The 17,965-nt window shown below is 26.6% G+C and overlaps 1 protein-coding gene across 1 annotated transcript; it reads left to right on the top strand.

Annotated features, from left to right (window-relative positions):
* Window positions 1-3,751: 3,751 nt before the first annotated feature.
* On the top strand, window positions 3,752-8,368 carry LOC137811595 (uncharacterized). Its single transcript, XM_068613390.1, has 3 exons — window positions 3,752-4,038; window positions 4,431-4,496; window positions 7,738-8,368. The coding sequence occupies exons 1-3, from the start codon at window positions 3,862-3,864 to the stop codon at window positions 8,233-8,235; spliced, it is 741 nt and encodes a 246-aa protein (XP_068469491.1). The 5' UTR covers window positions 3,752-3,861; the 3' UTR covers window positions 8,236-8,368.
* Window positions 8,369-17,965: the final 9,597 nt, after the last annotated feature.

Genomic DNA, 17,965 nt, shown 5'->3' with positions numbered 1-17,965 from the left:
GCAACATGGCTGCTGCAAGCAATATTGTTCCGGGATCCTTACCTGTTTTTGATCGGAAGTTATTTGACTTTTTACTAAGATTGTTTCAAAAAGTGATCTATCATTGATAACTTCTATTTTAAACTTTGTTTCTTCCTAATTTTTCTTCAAATTAATTACTTTGTATTCAGTCGAAGTAATGCATTTATCGAAAAGTGGAACTATTTTAGTAAAATTATTTTTAAAAATGGTATACTTATTCTTCTTCTTTATATGTGTGAAATAACCTAAAGTTACAGTGATATATATTGGAGGAAGCAGGGAAAAATGCCTCCTCCCCAAAGACCTTTACCTATGGATATTTTTTCTTTTTCAATGAAAATTGATTCTCGTATATTACCATACTGTTGATCTCAGTTAGATTGAAGAAAACTGATAATTTTTTAAGATTATGATGCCCCCATGAATGTTTGTACCCAAAATATAAGAGATTTTTAGTTATATACAAGAGAAAGAACAATGACCTGTGGTGATGATTTCCTATTTCTCTAATTAATTTTTTTAAAGTTGTATCTGGATGCTAAAAACAAAGTAGACAGTAATTCAGTATGGTTAAATAGAAAGAAGTGCTCTTTATGTCTCAAATAAAAATCCCTCTCCATTTCCGTCTCTATTTCTAAAGGTACATTGTCTCCTTAATTAAAACATTAATTAAATATTTTTTTATAAAAAATAAAAATCACAGTAAAAAATCATAACATTATAAGTATCCAATATCTTTTTCCAGTGTTAAATATTAAAAATGAAATTATGATTGTATAAATAAAATTATCAAATAACAATTGGATATATATCAACTATAAAAATAAAATAAAAATGATTAAATGTATGACTTAAAAATAAATTACGAAAATAAAGATCAAATAAAAGTTTATATAAATTTTTAGATTATTTAATAAATTAAAAGTGGTTTAGTAATTTAAAATAAATATGACCAAATAAAAGTTTATATAAATTTTTAGATCATTTAATAAATTAAATTAAAGTGATTTAATAATTTAAAATAAATATGAGGATGAGAATGTGTATTGAGATGGATATAGAAATGAGGATGAAACAGATACGTACATTCTTATTAATCCTCATATATCACTTTACCATCGTGAATTTGACATAAGAAATTACAATTACTTATTTTTTAAAATAAACTAAATTAAAATAGTTTAGAATAGTTGGATAAAATTGAAAAACCTATTTAGTCCTTATATAAACATGTGAATTTAGACGGTGGAGACATTTCAATATCATTGTCAATTTTTGTAGTGAGGTCATAGTAAGGGAACATGTTGATAATTACTCTCAATTTGGCATCAATGAATTTGTAGATGTAATAAGCTGAATGTGTTTAGAACTTAAGGTTAAAGCATTTAATATGTTTATCATTAAAATAAATTAAATTTAATGGATAAAATTACAATAAAATAAATCTAACATAACACTTAAAGAAAAACTGGATTAAAACAAAATGTCTAACTTGATAAGATAATAAGTTGTTGAAGAAAGACAAAAGGAGATAAAAAGAAATAAAAATAAGAAGTGTGACAAAGAAGAAAAGGTAAAAGTTAAGATAAAAGTTATATTATAAGGAAGATTAACTAGAGGAAGAGTCCAATTTAGAAGGTGAAATTAGATATTCTATATGACTATTTTCTTAGGTTTTAGAGGAACTTGAGAAAAACTACAACTTGATGTTTGGAACTTTAGGTAGGGAACCTTGAACGAATTCTAAAGAGTTAGAAGTGCGTACATAGAGTAATTTGACTCTTCTACTTGACCTTTCAAACTTTCAAGAGTCTTCTTATATCCAATGGTGTCTCGTGTTACTCATGTGATTTCTCTTCATGCCATAATTACTTTTTCAAATATAATCATTATATTTCTCTAAATTCAAGGAACTATCCATGTGCACTCTCTAATTTCAAAGAATTATCAAGTGTTAATCATGTTAATGGAGTTAATTTTGGACGGATTAGCAAAGTTAATTCAATTTTCTTGTCCATCCCACTTATAGAGTGAGTTCCTCATAAAAGGGAGTCTTCTCCATTTTTAACTCACTTCTCAATATTAAATGAAAACCTTTATATGACTTCATATTTGAAAGTTTCAAAATTTCTCTTCTCTTAAGTTGGTTCTTATATTGAGAGAAGTTTTCTCAAATTTAATAAATCTCCACGCATTTATCAAGTTTGACTCATTGTTTTTTTTCAATTTTTTTTATTCTTATTTTTATATTGAAACTAATAAAAAACAAATGAGTTTCTCTATAAAATTATATCTTTCTCCAATCATATCTTATTGATAAAGATAATCTCAAACTTCTAAATTTTTCATCATCAGTTATGAACGTAACATAACTCAAGTTCCACTTTTACTCTCAATGTAAAAGAAGGGGTTACAACTTTGATTTCATTTAATGCTTTTAATTATTAAACCCCATAATTATTTTTTTCATAAAATAGGTTTGATTGAATTTTTGGTCTTTGAAACATGAGATAAGGACAAATGTTTGAACATGTGCATGCGTGTTGACTGAATTTGGATGGCAAGCGTGTGAACATATGCATGACGTTAACACGTGAGAACCTGGTGCGGGTCTACCATGCTCACAAGTCCTCAACGTGTTACAACTTTACATTCCTTTGAAAGCTGTTTATGGTCTTCGGATTCTTCTTTTCCATGGACTTTCTTCTGCTTCGCTTTCCCTTTCAATAATTTACGTTCTTTTCTTAATTACTAAATTCATCAAATGTTCAATTATTTTTTAAATGCTAAATGTATGTAATTTTTTTATGAAATATTAAAAATTGTTTGAGAATATACTTTTTTTTTTTAACAGTTGCAGTCATGCTAGATCCAACATTTACTAAAAAAAAATTATAAAATAAAAACTAATTTTAGAAACGAAAAATCTTATAAGCAAAGTTTCTAAATCGGTAACAAAAACTTTAGTAGTTAATTAGATATAATAATAGAAACTAATTTAGAAATCATTTTTTTAGTTTCTAAAATAGTCTCTAATTTAATTATTATAGTAATTAATTTTTTTTTTAAAATTAGTTTCTATTTTATGATTTTCTTATAATGATTATTCCATCAATCTTGATTTCACCACTCACATTTTAATTAAGTTGGTTAACTTGAATGACAAAATAATAATGTATAAAATGAGTAGAATATCTAAATGAATTACTATTTTTTACTTGCTTTGTTTAGTAGATAACCTAAATAGACTTGGATAGTATATGTTTTAAAAAATAATAATTACAATTTTCAAGAAAAGTTATATATCAAATATCAATAAATCTAAAATTGCACTATAAAATTAGAAGAGATAATTCTATTTAATTTGAATAAGATTATTATACAGATAACAATTTTTTTCTTGAATATTTAATTTAATTAAATACACAATGGAACTTTAACAGATTCTATTCTTTACATGAGCACCCTTAAATTAAAGTTAACCGCTAATGAAAAACAATAAAGAATGGCAAGAATGTTAAAAACATCTTAAATAAAACCTGTGTTTTGGTACAATAATGTAAGCATATGAATGAGTCAAACATTTGTGAACGTAAAATTCCAAGTTCCAACTCACCTTTATTTAAATATATTAGGTCGTTTTCTGGCAAAGCAAAAGGAAATTGCCAAGGGAACAAGCTCCTCAAAATTCAAAATTTGAACAATTCTCGGAAGCAACCTTTGTTATTTTCTAAGTCTATGTTGTTCTTCACGACTTATGTTTGACAAATTTCAGACAAAAAAAGTATTTGTAGCTTTCTTTCCAACGAAACACAGACAGTGTTTGTAGTGCAGAAAAGGATGAAGACATGCTCTGTGGATTTTAACAACAAGGATTTGGACATAAGTTTCTTTGTTTTCAAGCCAACTGTGGTAATTGTTGAGCATCTTGTTCATGGACTCCAACACTTTTCCTTACTCACTCAGAATCTTGGTTGTGTACAAAGCTCTATATTTAGGAGCATACATGGAAATATGGTAACTTCTTCTTTTCTTTCTCTTATTTTATACTTTCTCAATTCTCTCTACTTTGTTCTTTCTTTTCTTTTCTGAATTCTATAAACTCGAAATTGTGCTGATTAACCTGTGAAATTCATTTTTTTTTTCTTTTCTTCTGCGAAGTTGGTACATATCCTGATATTATTTGGTTAAAAGTTTTTCCTGGAACCAATACGACTAACCCAGTAGAAAATTTCAGATTAGGATTATTCATTTCATGTGCAATAATGCAAGAACACTCTTCTTTCTTTAATGAATGTATCACCATAAATTATTGTTACACGGTACATACGTTGCTACGTGTTCTTTTCTTTCTTCACTGTTCCTTTTCTTTTTGTGCACTGTGTTCAAAAGTCATGTCCTGTAATCAGATCATATGGTATGGAGCATGGCATAAACGACCGAGTGATGAAAAAGACAAGTTGACAGAAAATCTTGTAAGTTTGATCCCTAGCTATTGGTTTCTTTACTTTTTTTGGAGTACTGAAATAGACTTTAAATAGGACAGAGACAAAATAAGTGGTGTTAATATTATTCAATCATGTGTAGAATTTTTTTCACTTTCAACATACCATATGTAATGCATTTAATAAAATGTATGTTATTGAAATAAAACTCCAAATTTAATTAGAGAAAAACACCAATTATGAGGCATTACATTATGTAAGTTTTGTTCTACAGTAATCTATATAGAAACTAGAGAATCATGGTGCTCAACAAAAAGTAATTATATATGTGAACCACATTAAGTGTATATGTTTTTATAAAATAAAGAATTATTCACTAGTGCAAACAGACCAAATGAGTGCGGCTATTTTACATTTACAAGGGCGGTTATATAGTCGCACTTGATCAGCACGCATTCTTAAATCGAAGATTTACAAGTGCGGTTATTTAGTCGCATTCGTAAATGCGATTTATAAATGCGGCTATGGTAAATAGTCGCATTCTTATTTAATTTTTTATAAAAAAAAATTTAAACCCTAAACCTTATGAGAACCTAGGAGAAAAACACTCTCATTAATTCTGAATCAATTCAATTCAATTCAATTCTCATTCAACTCAAAAGTGTCTTAAAGGGGTGGTCGGCCTCTTATTTATAGATGTAGAAGCATTTCCCTTCAATCTTTCAAGTAATGTTGTTGTTATTGTAGAATAAAAGGTAGACAACAAAATAAAGGAATAAAATACTAAGAGAGGATAATATATTAAGTGAAATAAAAAAAAAAACAAGATGTTCATTATCTTTGCTAACAATACATTTATAATGCTTACGGTAACTGACTGAAATGTTTTTGCATAAAGTTTAAGAACAGTTACTTAGAAAGACTTATTCAACAATTGAAACAAAAAAAAAACAATTAAAGAGTTGCGTGCAAAAAACAAAATATCCAACACTCCTCCTTGATTTTTGAACTGCAAACTCCAATCTTTTGTCTTCAGAACTTAAACTAGTTGGCTGGAAGTGGCTTGGTAAACAAATTTACAACCTAATTTTCAGTTTTGCAATAAACAAGAACAACAACTTCATCTTTTTGTATCTCCCTTAAGAAAAACAACTTAATGTTAACATGTTTGGTTTTCCCATGAAAGACAGGGATATAAGAAATAACTATTGTAGCTAGATTGTCAACAAAAACTTTCGTATTTCCCTTCTGCTTCATGTTAAGATCCATTAGAATTTTCTTCAACCACAAGACTTGGTTAACAGTAGTTGTAGCAGTAATAAATTCAACTTTTGTTGTAGATTGCGCAACAATTTCTTGTTTCTTTCAGCACCATGAAAAATTCCTGAGCCAAGACTAAAATAGTACCCTGAAGTACTTTTCCTATCATCCAAAAAACCACCCCAATCACTGTCAAATTACCCAATAAGCAGTAAATTCTGACTTTTCTAAAACTTAATCTCATAGTTTATAGTTCCTTTTATGCTTAACAACCCTCTTTGCTTCCTTCATATGTTCTTCACTGGGACAATGTATGAATCTAGATAGAACACTTACAACATACAATATATCTGGCCTTGTTGTAAGATACATCAAACAACCAATAAGACTTATGTAGTGTGTTTCATTTACTGCATCAGCTCCATCATCCTTGCTTAATTTTTCTTTTTGATTCATGGGAGTATTGACCTGCTTGCAATCTTTCAATCTTTTTTTTTTAAATCTCCCTTGCATATTTATTTTTGAAAAATAAAAAAATTCATCCTCACCTTGCTTAATCTCCATTCTGAGGAAAAAAATTCATCATACCAAGGTTAGTCATTTTGAAAGCTTGCATCATATTTAATTTGAAATCACCAATAAGCTTTGCATTGCTCTCTATAATCAAAAGGTCATCAACATATAGTTAAATAACAAGAGTTTCAACACCTTTGGATTTGACACAAAATGTAGATTCTGAAAGACTTTTGTCAAAGCCTAAACTGAAAAGGTAATCATCTATTCAGCTATACCGTGACACATAAACCAGTTCTCTACACAATCATAACAGTAGAAAAACTAGCCAAAAAACTCAGTTAAAACATATCAACAGCAGCACCGTACAAACAAGAATGCAACAGAAATTTAAATCAGAGTTATAGCAGTTTAAGACAACACATAAACCATATTCTCTTCCCGCGCGCCATAAATGGCCTATTTACTTCATCCATTTAAATCTATATTTTCTAATAACTAAATTAATATTATCTTTGGGACAATAAGTGTAGATATTAGCTCACATGTCTTCATCTTGTTTAAAAAATCTCTCTATAAGTACTGGGAGGGAAAAAAAATAAAATAAACTTTTTCATAACTTCAAATTACCTTATACCTAAATTAAAAAAAAAATCACATAAGGAGCCGTTATAAAATAGTTTATATATGGATAAGTTGATTAGTATGGTGAAAATAAGAGGCATGATGGAAAATTAATGTTATAGATTGGTTTTCTACTTTCTTTGTAATGACATCTAAAACTTATAACTTAGCTTCATGTTTCATCTTTGCAATAAGCATTGAATTCCACCATCCAAAATTCATGTGAGGTTAATTATTTCACACAAAAATGAAGATGCACTACAAGAAAATCATGAAATAGATATCAATTTTTAGAGATCAAAATAATTAGTTGCAATAGTAACTAAATTAGAAACCATTTTAGAAACTAAAAAGAAATTAGTTTATAAATTAGTTTCTATTATTGTTAAATAGTTTTTAAATTGGTATTTAATTAACAACCAAGGTTTTAACTACAAATTATTTAGTTTCTAAATTTGGTCTCTAAAACATTGGTTGCTAATTAGATACCAATTTAGAAACTATTTAACAATAATAGAAACTAATTTAGAAACCAATTTTTTTTTAATTTTTAAAATGGTCTCTAATTTAGTTACTTTTGCAACTAATTATTTTGGTCTCTAAAAATTGGTTTCTATTTCACGATTTTCTTGTAGTAATGTATTAACATTTGAGTTAGACCAACAACATATAAGTATTCATTTGTTATCTGATTAGCTGGATATATGTTTTATAATTTAGATTTGAACGTTTTTCAATATTAAAAGATTGTACATGGTGCAAAAGTTCTCTCTCAAATATATTACATTATTTTGTCCATATTATTAGTTAATATAATATGAGATCTCTAATAAAATGTTCTCAATTTGTGTGTGTTTTTCAATACCCTTTACAGCAATCAATGCTAGCCATTAATGTAACAGGAATGGCAGTGTTAGTTGAACATAATTTCCTTGAAGCATATGCTGGAGAATCAAGAAATGGTTCTTTAACTGTGAAGTTGAGCACTGGTGACATAATCTCCATGCACTCGGTAGTGACAGTTACTAGGGATCTTAATGATCTTTCCTATGCAGCACTAGCAATTTTTAGGTCTCGTTTTTCCAAAATAGATGGCATAACTTCTGGCCTTTGTATGAAAGGCCAATGCTTACCAAGTGTGGTATGCATTCATGTGTGGCAGTCCCTACAATTTTGTTACTCGTGGATTCTCCACCCAGATCATAGAAACTGGATGATGCCTTATCTTGAACGATTCTCCATTCAGATGAAGTATGATATTTTTCGAGTAGTTTATGTTAGTGCTGAAAATGTAATGAATCTTCCCCGTGTTCTTCCTCATACGTTGTTAGAAGATGCAGAAGAGAGCACACCACACCTGATGCAACAATGAGAACACCACATATGTTGCAGGGATTTGTATATCGTTGTATCAGTTTAGGTGATATATATGAGTTGAATGATATTGAAAATTTAAGCAAAATTGATTTTAATGGAATTTATGATGTTTATAACTAGTATTATAAGTTGGTAAAACTCTAAAATATATTTTATGTTAAACATCTACCTTTTTCTACTAAGGGTGACCTAGATGGAAGTTTTAGCCCATTCATCTTACTCTTCTATAGCATTCTTCTTGTGGAAGTTCTTCCAACAATGGGAGAAAATCCTATCATAGTTTTTTAAAATCCTTGAGCATATGTAACCGTGTTCGAACACGAATAGGATATAAAACAAATTTCCATCAATGATGATGATTTCACCTATGTGTATAAAAGAAATTGAGTGAAATATTTTTTTCCTTTGTCTAATTGCGTCGGATGCATATGCGTCGACTTATGTATGGCCAAGACGCACAAAGAGATAAAAAAATAAATTTTCATATGTAATGCAACAGTGACAAAGAAGCTTTAACCACTATAACGAACAAGTTCTTTTGTCATATTATGATTTTTATTATACTTATTATTAATGTGGGACTCGTGAAAATTTTCTTAAATATGTAGCTTAAATATACTTATTATTAAAACTTTCAAAAATTCAATTCATTTTATTTTAAATTTATACAACAAATAAATAAATTTAATGTATAACAAACTGTATATAATTTATAAAAAAAAATCTTTAATTTATACAAAACAATTAAAATTCAATTTATACAACAAAAATAATTCATTTCATTTATACAACAAAAAGTTATTTTAAAATATATAACAAATAATAATCTATATTTTTTAATTTATATATGACAATATATAAATAAAATAAATTTAAAATAAATAATCTTTAAAATAATAAAATATTTTATATAACATTTAAATAATTTAAATACATCTTTTCTTTTACTCAATTAATTTTAAATCAAACACTTAATTAATTTAATAAATTTAATTTAACTAATTTATATTAAAAATTAATAAATTAAATAATTTATTATAATATTAAATAAATAATTTTAAAATAAATACAATAAAGAATTAAATATTAAAATATTTGTTATACACTAAATAAATTTAAATAAATAATTTTAAAATCCTAAAATATAAACATGCGTGGGTTGTGGCCGACGCATATGCGTGGGCCGTGGCCGACACAAGCCGACGCATATGCGTGGGTCGCGGCCGACGCATATGCGTGAGCTGCGACCGATGCACACTGGACTTTTTAAAAAAAAAATTAAATCCATAAGTGCGTCTGTTTTGCGTCGAATGTCATTGTTGTGTGGGTTTTTCGCCATTTTGGCCGAGGATAGTAGCGTCCGTAAATGGCCCATGCAAAAATTTGGAAGCTAATTGCTTGTTTTCTTGTAGTGTTTAACTTTTATTAAATTTCAAAAATTTATTGTAGAACCTCAATAAATAAATATAATTATTTTTTTTATAAATAAGTATAATTAATTTTTTTATAAAAAAATAATTACAAAACATATAATTTTAATAAATCAACATTACACTTAGCGTTTTTTTATCTATTGTGTAGAATTATACCGGTACAAAACCGAGTGAGAAAAGGATTGGACACTCTTCAAAATCTTTTATATCTTTACTCACTATTTTAGCGGTAACATTTTTTGTATATATTTGTTTTGGCTGATTGGAGTTGCATTGAATTCTACATTTCTAGGACTTTAACATGAACATATGGTTTTTTAGATTTGAAATTTTCTACTATTTTATATTATTTTAAGAAGTTGAGACATATTTACTAAATTTATGTAGAAAAATTGTGTGGATTCAATTCTCTTTATTTTATAGTTTTTGACTTTTATAATTGAACTTATGAAACTAATAGAGCTTACATTTATATCCATGTTTGTTTCAAATTTTAGAGTTTATACATAGTCTAAATGTGTTCTAACCATATAGACAAAAATCATTTGCTTAATTTTTAGTTTCAAAAATTGTGTTTTCATCTCCTTTCCTCCCTTTTTTTTCTCAAATTTTGTTTTGTTCTTCCTCTTCTATCAATTTTATTTCGTGTTCTTCATCTATGGAAAACTAATTTTTGAGAATCAATTCACGAAATCAATATTAAGCAAGCCGAGTTAAGTTTTACACCGGTCGTTTAACGCTTTGATTTTGTTCTTCTCTTCTCTAGTTTCGATTTTGTATTTTATTATTGTAATTTACATTTCTACTTTTAGAATCAAATTAGAAATGGATTGAATCTTCATATGTTAATTAAAATTAGATTAAATGATATTTTGACTTGATTTTTATAACTAGTTTAATTAATTAATTGAATCAATTAATTGTTAAAAAATGTGGATTTAGAAATACATAACAAAATGTGGAATCCACAAAATATATTTTTTCACTGACAGTTTTATTTTGTTTCTCACCCTCATGGGGTTGTAGCTTTAAAAACATGGGAGTGGAGAATGCAACACCCCACTGTGTGAGCACCAATTCTATTTTGGGCTACAGATATCTTACTGGGTCAGAGACTAACATGGGCTAACTTAAATACCACATATAACTTTGTGACAACTTTAAATGGAAAATTATGGTTTTTCTTGTTCACGTTGGTTCAGTCACAATGAATACATTTAATCATCAATTTTATCATTATAATAACATAAAAAAATAGGCAACAATATATGCAATACTATATATAACTATTTCTATATCTACTTATCCTTTTTGTTGTCTTTAACTTTGTGCAAAATAAATATTCTTCTTTAGTCACAGATTAGGTTACCCCTTCAACCAGGACCCTAAATAAAATTTACCAGGAAGAAACACTACACACACCTCTAATATAAGTAAGTGTTAATTTATATATAAAAGGTGAAAATATGAAAAATGTTTATAAATTAAAATTAGTTTAAGTACAAGTTAAAAACAAAAAATTTAAAGAAATTACTATATATAATTTCTGCAAATTAACTCATACATAAATTAATTTTAACTTATAAAAATAATTAAATTTTTTAATAATTTTATTTTTTATGTAGAAGTTCCCTCAATTAGGAGAGACATCCGGAACTTTGATAAATTAAATACGTTGAATATTATTGTAATGTGTTGAAAATATTTTATTGGAAGAAAGTTTTTTAGACAGAAAAAGTTAGAGTTCTTATATTTCAATCCAATACTAAATTGTTCCAAATTACAACAACTAAAAATAAAAAGAGAACTATCTTTTACTATGAGAACATGGAAATTTTTAAAAAAAAGTTATAAACATGTGTTTAACTATATAATTCTCAAAATAACATTTTTTAAAAAGTTAAAAGAATGTAAGTTGCATTAAAAGAAAAGAGTTTAGTCTTTATTGAGTTTAGAGTAAAAGCTACTTTGGGATACACGTTGGAAGCTTAAAACCGCATTATTTAAAGCAAGCAATGATATTTTCAATGATTTAAAACAATGGGTAACTATTTTGGTTCATTGAGGCATTATAATGAAATGCCACGCTTTAAAGGGAATCTTTTAATTGGTAAGATTGTTCTTCTTTCTCTTTAAAACTAAACTTGATTATTTAAAATTTCCTTTTGAAGAGTTTAGATTTGCCATATCCTTGAATGGTTCCAAAAGTTTTTGAACCATCATTGACTTTGAAGTGAAGGAGAGCCAAAATTCTGATTTCTTGACAAAAGGGGAATTAGTTAAAGCAGAAGGAATCAAGTTTCCACACCTAAATTTGATTGAATTTTCAAAAATTAGCAATGAAATGGTCCCAAATTCAGAAAGCTGCAATTCCTTTTCCCCGGTCAAAGTTGATTAGGGTCCCAACAAAGTTAGTATTCTGTCTTGTGAAATTTATTCTCATAGAGGTCCCACGTTAATTCTTTCTTTTTCTGGCTATTATTTTTCACACCCACTCCCCACTACTTATGCAAATATCATCTTTATTTTCAATCGTATATATATATAATTTCATCAAATTATGGAATCATTATATACCGATATAGTTGGTAATCAACAATTCATATCATGTTTTAAGATATTAAGAGATTATTGTAGAATGATATGTTTGTTCTAATACATTCAAAATATTAATAGCAATCCACAATCATAAAAAAATTCAAATGCAATTTTAGGAACCATCAAGACGAAGAGAAGAACATACACAAGTTTTCTTTTTTAGCGTCCAATAAGCATAATGAAGTTAATTGCATAGCGAAATTCATGGGAAGTCATTGAAAACAACCAAGGTTGTTGCAAATAACGAAGATAAAGAGAATTTTAAATAAATACATTTAAGAAGAATTCAATTGAAAAAGAGCATTAAAGGCGCAAGCCAAACTTTTCATTATCGGTGCCAAATGCAACAGAGCTCGAGTGGAGGACGAGATTCAAAGCAAATCCAACATTCAAATTAACAAACAAAGTTAGAAACAATTAATGACAAAGCAATTATTTATATATTCAACATCCAAAGTATTTACGGTGAAGTAATGTGCAGAAGATATGATTGAAGAATCAGTCACATGCATTAAAGGGTAAATGTTCACATAAAAAATCATAAAGGAAACAATTTAAATTATTTATGTGGTAAAAAAAATGCATAATACAATTGAATCTAAAAGTTCTCGTATTCAATGTGTGACATGGAGGAGAAGATGATGAACAAGTGCACGAGGATGAATGATTCCTAAAGATTATAGCATTAATGAATCAACGTTTACATTTAGTACGAAGTGAACTTTAAGCCTAACTCAACCTCATAAAATCGGTTCATAGGGTGAGGTTTGCACCCATTTATATACAATGAAATATCATCTCTAGTCGATGTGGGATATCCAACACACCCCCTCACGTCGAGAGTGACAGCTCGTGCGTGGGACAATGGGTTGTCCGATAACAACCCGATAGCGGGTGGCACGATAGGCCCAACAAACACTCGCTAGGATAGACTTTAAATGGCTCTGATACCATAATATAAAATAACAAAAGAGTAAAAGAAAGACAAATGATATGAGAATGAATATCTCTAATATTATTCTGTTGAGATCAAAACAAATAGTATGAATATATACAAGCAGTACACTCGTTCTAGGTCTAACTAAAGAGAGAAATAATCAATCAAATAAATACTAGAATCATAACAGACACAACAAAATAAAATTTATTCACCTCTATAAAGAGAAACAACTAATAATTAGAAAAGACACAATTAATATTAGGATCCTTCTATAACTTTGGTATTCATATCCTTTAATAACATTGAAACTGAAAGAAGAAACAATTAAAAAACAATTGAAGTCTTAAACGTATAAGAATCAATCAAGAGCAAGGACTTCTACATCCAGTGTCTAACGTTTTGAACAAAGAAGCTTTGATGATTCCAAATTTGTGTGTGTTTAGTTAGATAGATTTTGTTAAGTAAATTCGCATCTCATTATAATACAAGTACACCTAATTTGAAATCTCCTTTAAGTGTTTTGTTTTCCAAATCTGTGTTTATTTTAATTAGTCGATTCGTGTATTAATCAGTTGAAATCACTTCTATTCAAGTGTATTTACTATAGTAAGTATTTTTAATATATTGATTTATCATATCAACCTGTTGAAAACACTTTTAAAGTTTTTAAAGGATTTAAAAATGATTTGTTTTGTTTTTTTGTCTTTTGTGTTAAGTGAAATCAACCAGTTCTTTAATTTGGTGATTTCTTCTAAATAAAATAGTATGTTATTTTCATAAATCAATTAAATGTTTTTAATAGAATTATGTTGTTAATCAAATTGTTTTTAATTGATACAACTTATTCATTAAATAATCAAACTGTTTTAACAATCTTTCTTAGCTTATATAAAGATGTTTTCTGATAATTTAACACAACACTTTTTGAGAGAGAAACAAACTTTTTTAAAATCATTCTTGGAGATTGTACTTGAACTTTGAATCGTTGTTGTGATGTGAAGAAGGTTTTTGGCTTTTGAATTTTGTTGTTTTTCATTTGTAATAAACCCATGAGTATTTGAACTTTATTCTTTTTCATTGTATTGTGTTGTAAATAGATTCAGATAGGGTTTCTGAATTATGTGTGTGGTTAATAGTGTTATGTGTTCTTGTAGGATTCAAGATCAACACTCTTGATTGTTCTTATAATCTTGTTTGATTGTCTTTAATGAATTCTCAGTGGTGTGCTAAGGATTGGATATAGCTCTTGGTTAACAGGGAACTAGTATAAATCTGATGTGCATTATCTCTCTCCCACTTTGATATCTGTTATATAATCTGCTTTGTCGAGTTCTGCGCTTAAATCAATTAATTGAATTCTCGAAACAACTAGTTTATAATTTGATACTAACTCGACCAAAAGTCATCAACTTTTGTGGGGTTTACTTTACATTTCTCTTGGATACTTCGACCAAAAGTCATCAACTTTTTTCTTTATTTTGTTTCTTTCTTAACAATATCTAGGGCATGCTCACCAAGCTCTTCACCAAAGTAGATACCAAATGTAGAAGAGTTCATGAAAAGGATAAGGATGTATGAAAAAAAAAAGGAACAAATAGCCAAAGAAAGAGAAGAAAGTAGAAGAAGATCCCAAGTAGGGTAACAATTCAACTCTATCTGAATTGCAAGGTTGAGGCTACTTTGGAACTTATCAATGGTGTGGAAAAAAAGGAAAAACACAAGAATGGATGATTGAATTGTGTTTTAAAAAATTTTGTTGTTTAACACAAATATTGTGTGATACTTTGTGATCAGGTGATAGGTTCAAAGTTAGATCAAACGAATCAAATCAAATTTTCACAAACTTAGTTTTAAAAATTTTGTTTTCTTAAGTTAGTTACGTAAATAACATTCAGTTTCATCTAATTATATAAATTAGTGGCTATTTTAGGATTTAAAATAACCAGTAGTTAAAACTTTAATAATTAATATTATATATTAATTTAGAAACTATTTTATATTTTTTTATTAATAATAGAAATTACTTTAAATACTAATATTTTTTTAGTTTGTAAAATAGTATATAATTAGTTAATATAATAACTAATTATTATTTATCTTTAAATTAGTTGATATTTAATGATTTTCTTATAGTATAATATCTAAAATTATTTTGTTTTTTCATTAGAATCTTTAACATTTTCAATTTTCTTAAAAACAATTAGCGTTAACCTCTTAAAGTATGCAATTTTTTTGAATTATCTATTTCTGTATATCATTTTCACATCTTTGTTTCACCCAAACATATTCGAACTTTATATAACTTATAATAAAAAAATTAAATATGATAATTCAAACTACGTTTGGGCAAAAAGGGTTGGAACTTATAAATGCACTTATATCTTAAATTAGAGATACACTCATTAATGGAGGAAATTAGTATAATGTTCAAAACCATTTCAGTGTAAATTATAGTGAATTTGTTTTTTGAGAAACTAGATTAAATTTTATAGTGTTTGCTGCAAAAAAAAACTTGCGATATTAAATTGAGGATTTACCGAGTTTCTCATAGTCTCTTTTCGAAGAAAAGATAAATCAATTTGTTTATAATTTAAAATCAATCTATATATAAATTAAAAATAGAATTTTTAAAATTATATGAAATTTTTTTAAAATTAATTTATATATAAGTTAATTTTAACTTGTGAAACTTTTTCTTCTAATTAAATATGTTACATATTTTTCTGATATTGTTGCTAGATTATTAAGAATGTGATGGAGATTGGAGAAATATGCCTAGTAATTATAAATTAACTTGAAAAACAGAAAAAAAAAAAAATTGGTACGTTTTTTAAGCTGATAACAATGGCAAGAGCATGTGGCTGATATAATTTGAGAAAAGGACTTGCCTTGGTTACATGATAGTAATGACAAGTGACAAGTTTGCATTGCTTCACGACAAGACAGAGTACAATGAGAAATACCAATTTGGATTTTTTTTTGTCGTGTCTCCCTGTATTTTCAAGTCATATTAATTTTAATTTTTAAAATATATTATTTTTTAATATATTAAAATGTGACACTACAAAAATTAGTTTTAGTCTATTAAAATTATAAATATGTAACTGTTAATACCTTGTTAATATTTTGTAACAATAATTAAATTAAATTGTCATCAATACTAATTACAATAATTTTAAATATTTTTAAAAATAAATTATATTGAAAAAAAATAACTATTACTAGTAACTTTTTATAACAATGATAATAATAAAATATTATGTGATAGATTAATTGTTTCTAATATATTTAATGTAATAGTGATAATAATGAGTTATTATAAATATATAAAAAATTAGATTATTTATTATTATTATTATTATTATTAATTTATAATAATAATTACTGTTAGACTTTATGTGATAATTGATTATTAATATTTTTTTAATTATTAGAAATTATGATAGTTGGTAGTTGTTACAAATAACTATCATATCATAATTAATATGCAAATCATATTTAGAATTTCAAAATAAATATTAATTAAAATAAATAAACATAAAATATAAATATAAAATATCTAGATTTAAAATGGAAATAATAAAAATATTCAACAATAAATCTAAACTAAACATGTAATAATACCACTTAACATATTTAATGAGACATTTAAATATTTAAATAATAAACATAGAATAAAGTAGTCATTTCACATTTCATCTCTTTTTCAATAATTTTTTGTTTCATTGGATTATTTTGAGTTTTCATTTGATCTTTAATTAATTGACGTTAAGATTGTAATTCATTCTGAAGTCGAATGTTAGTCTCTACTTCATTTTGGAAAATATTAGTCAAATTATGCACTTCTAACTCTAAATCATTTGTGTTTTTTTTTTTTTTTCACATTCTCCACTTGACTTTAAATGAATTTGTCTCTTTATATTTTCTTTTGTTATTGATACACTTCTTATACTTGTGAGTGATTTGATTTTGTTCCTACTACAAATGTTTAACCAATGGTACAAGTGCTTTTGAAATTTCTTCTTCATAAACTTCACCTACATCTTTCAAATTGTCTTGTTATCCAATGTTAAGACAAAGTAATTAACACTTAAAATATTTCATAATACTAAAATAAAAGAGTTATAAATATGATTAGACCAAATAAAAAAAAATATAAAATATATTAATGGTAATATGACACTAAAAATGTCAACATATAAAACAAACCATAAAACAACTCCGGATAACTCTATAAAAATTTCCAACTTAAATTTTTTATTCATAATTCAAATATCTATACTTTTTAAAACTTTAACGAGAAAAGAAATATAACTTAAATATATTCAAATAAAAGTGTAATCTCTTAAATTAATATAGTTATATTAACTTTTATATGTTTCCACATTACATTTAAATCATCTTTATATATTTTTTTCAAGTTTTAATTTGTAAAAAACTATCTTTATGTGTTTTTCTAAGTTTTAACTTGTAACTTTTGGCATACACCCAGTTACTTCAATGTTGGAATTTTTATGGAAGAGAAAAATAGATGTCAAATGTTTTGCTGGTTATCGTTAACTTTTATCTTTTCTTTGAAAGTTGTGCATTATCTTTCTAACAAGATATTGAGCAAAAATAAATTAGGAAAAATAAATCAATACTAATTTTAGTAATAATTTATTTAATTTTAGAGAAAAAACAACATATTATACAAATACTTTTTTTTTATCGGCATACAAATTGTACTTGTTTCAACAACATTAATGCACTTG

Source organism: Phaseolus vulgaris, chromosome 2, assembly GCF_000499845.2.
Source record: "Phaseolus vulgaris cultivar G19833 chromosome 2, P. vulgaris v2.0, whole genome shotgun sequence".
Taxonomy (NCBI): Eukaryota; Viridiplantae; Streptophyta; class Magnoliopsida; order Fabales; family Fabaceae; genus Phaseolus; species Phaseolus vulgaris.
This window is presented reverse-complemented; position numbering and strand designations above follow the sequence as displayed.

What these genes read in the sequence shown, in the direction of transcription:
- LOC137811595 (XM_068613390.1), top strand. Translation starts at nt 3,862, where the DNA reads ATGAAGACATGCTCTGTGGATTTTAACAACAAGGATTTGGACATAAGT. An exon ending in GGAGCATACATGGAAATATG is followed by an intron (nt 4,039 to 4,430) that starts GTAACTTCTTCT and finishes TCCTGTAATCAG; the next exon opens with ATCATATGGTATGGAGCATG. An exon ending in ACAAGTTGACAGAAAATCTT is followed by an intron (nt 4,497 to 7,737) that starts GTAAGTTTGATC and finishes TACCCTTTACAG; the next exon opens with CAATCAATGCTAGCCATTAA.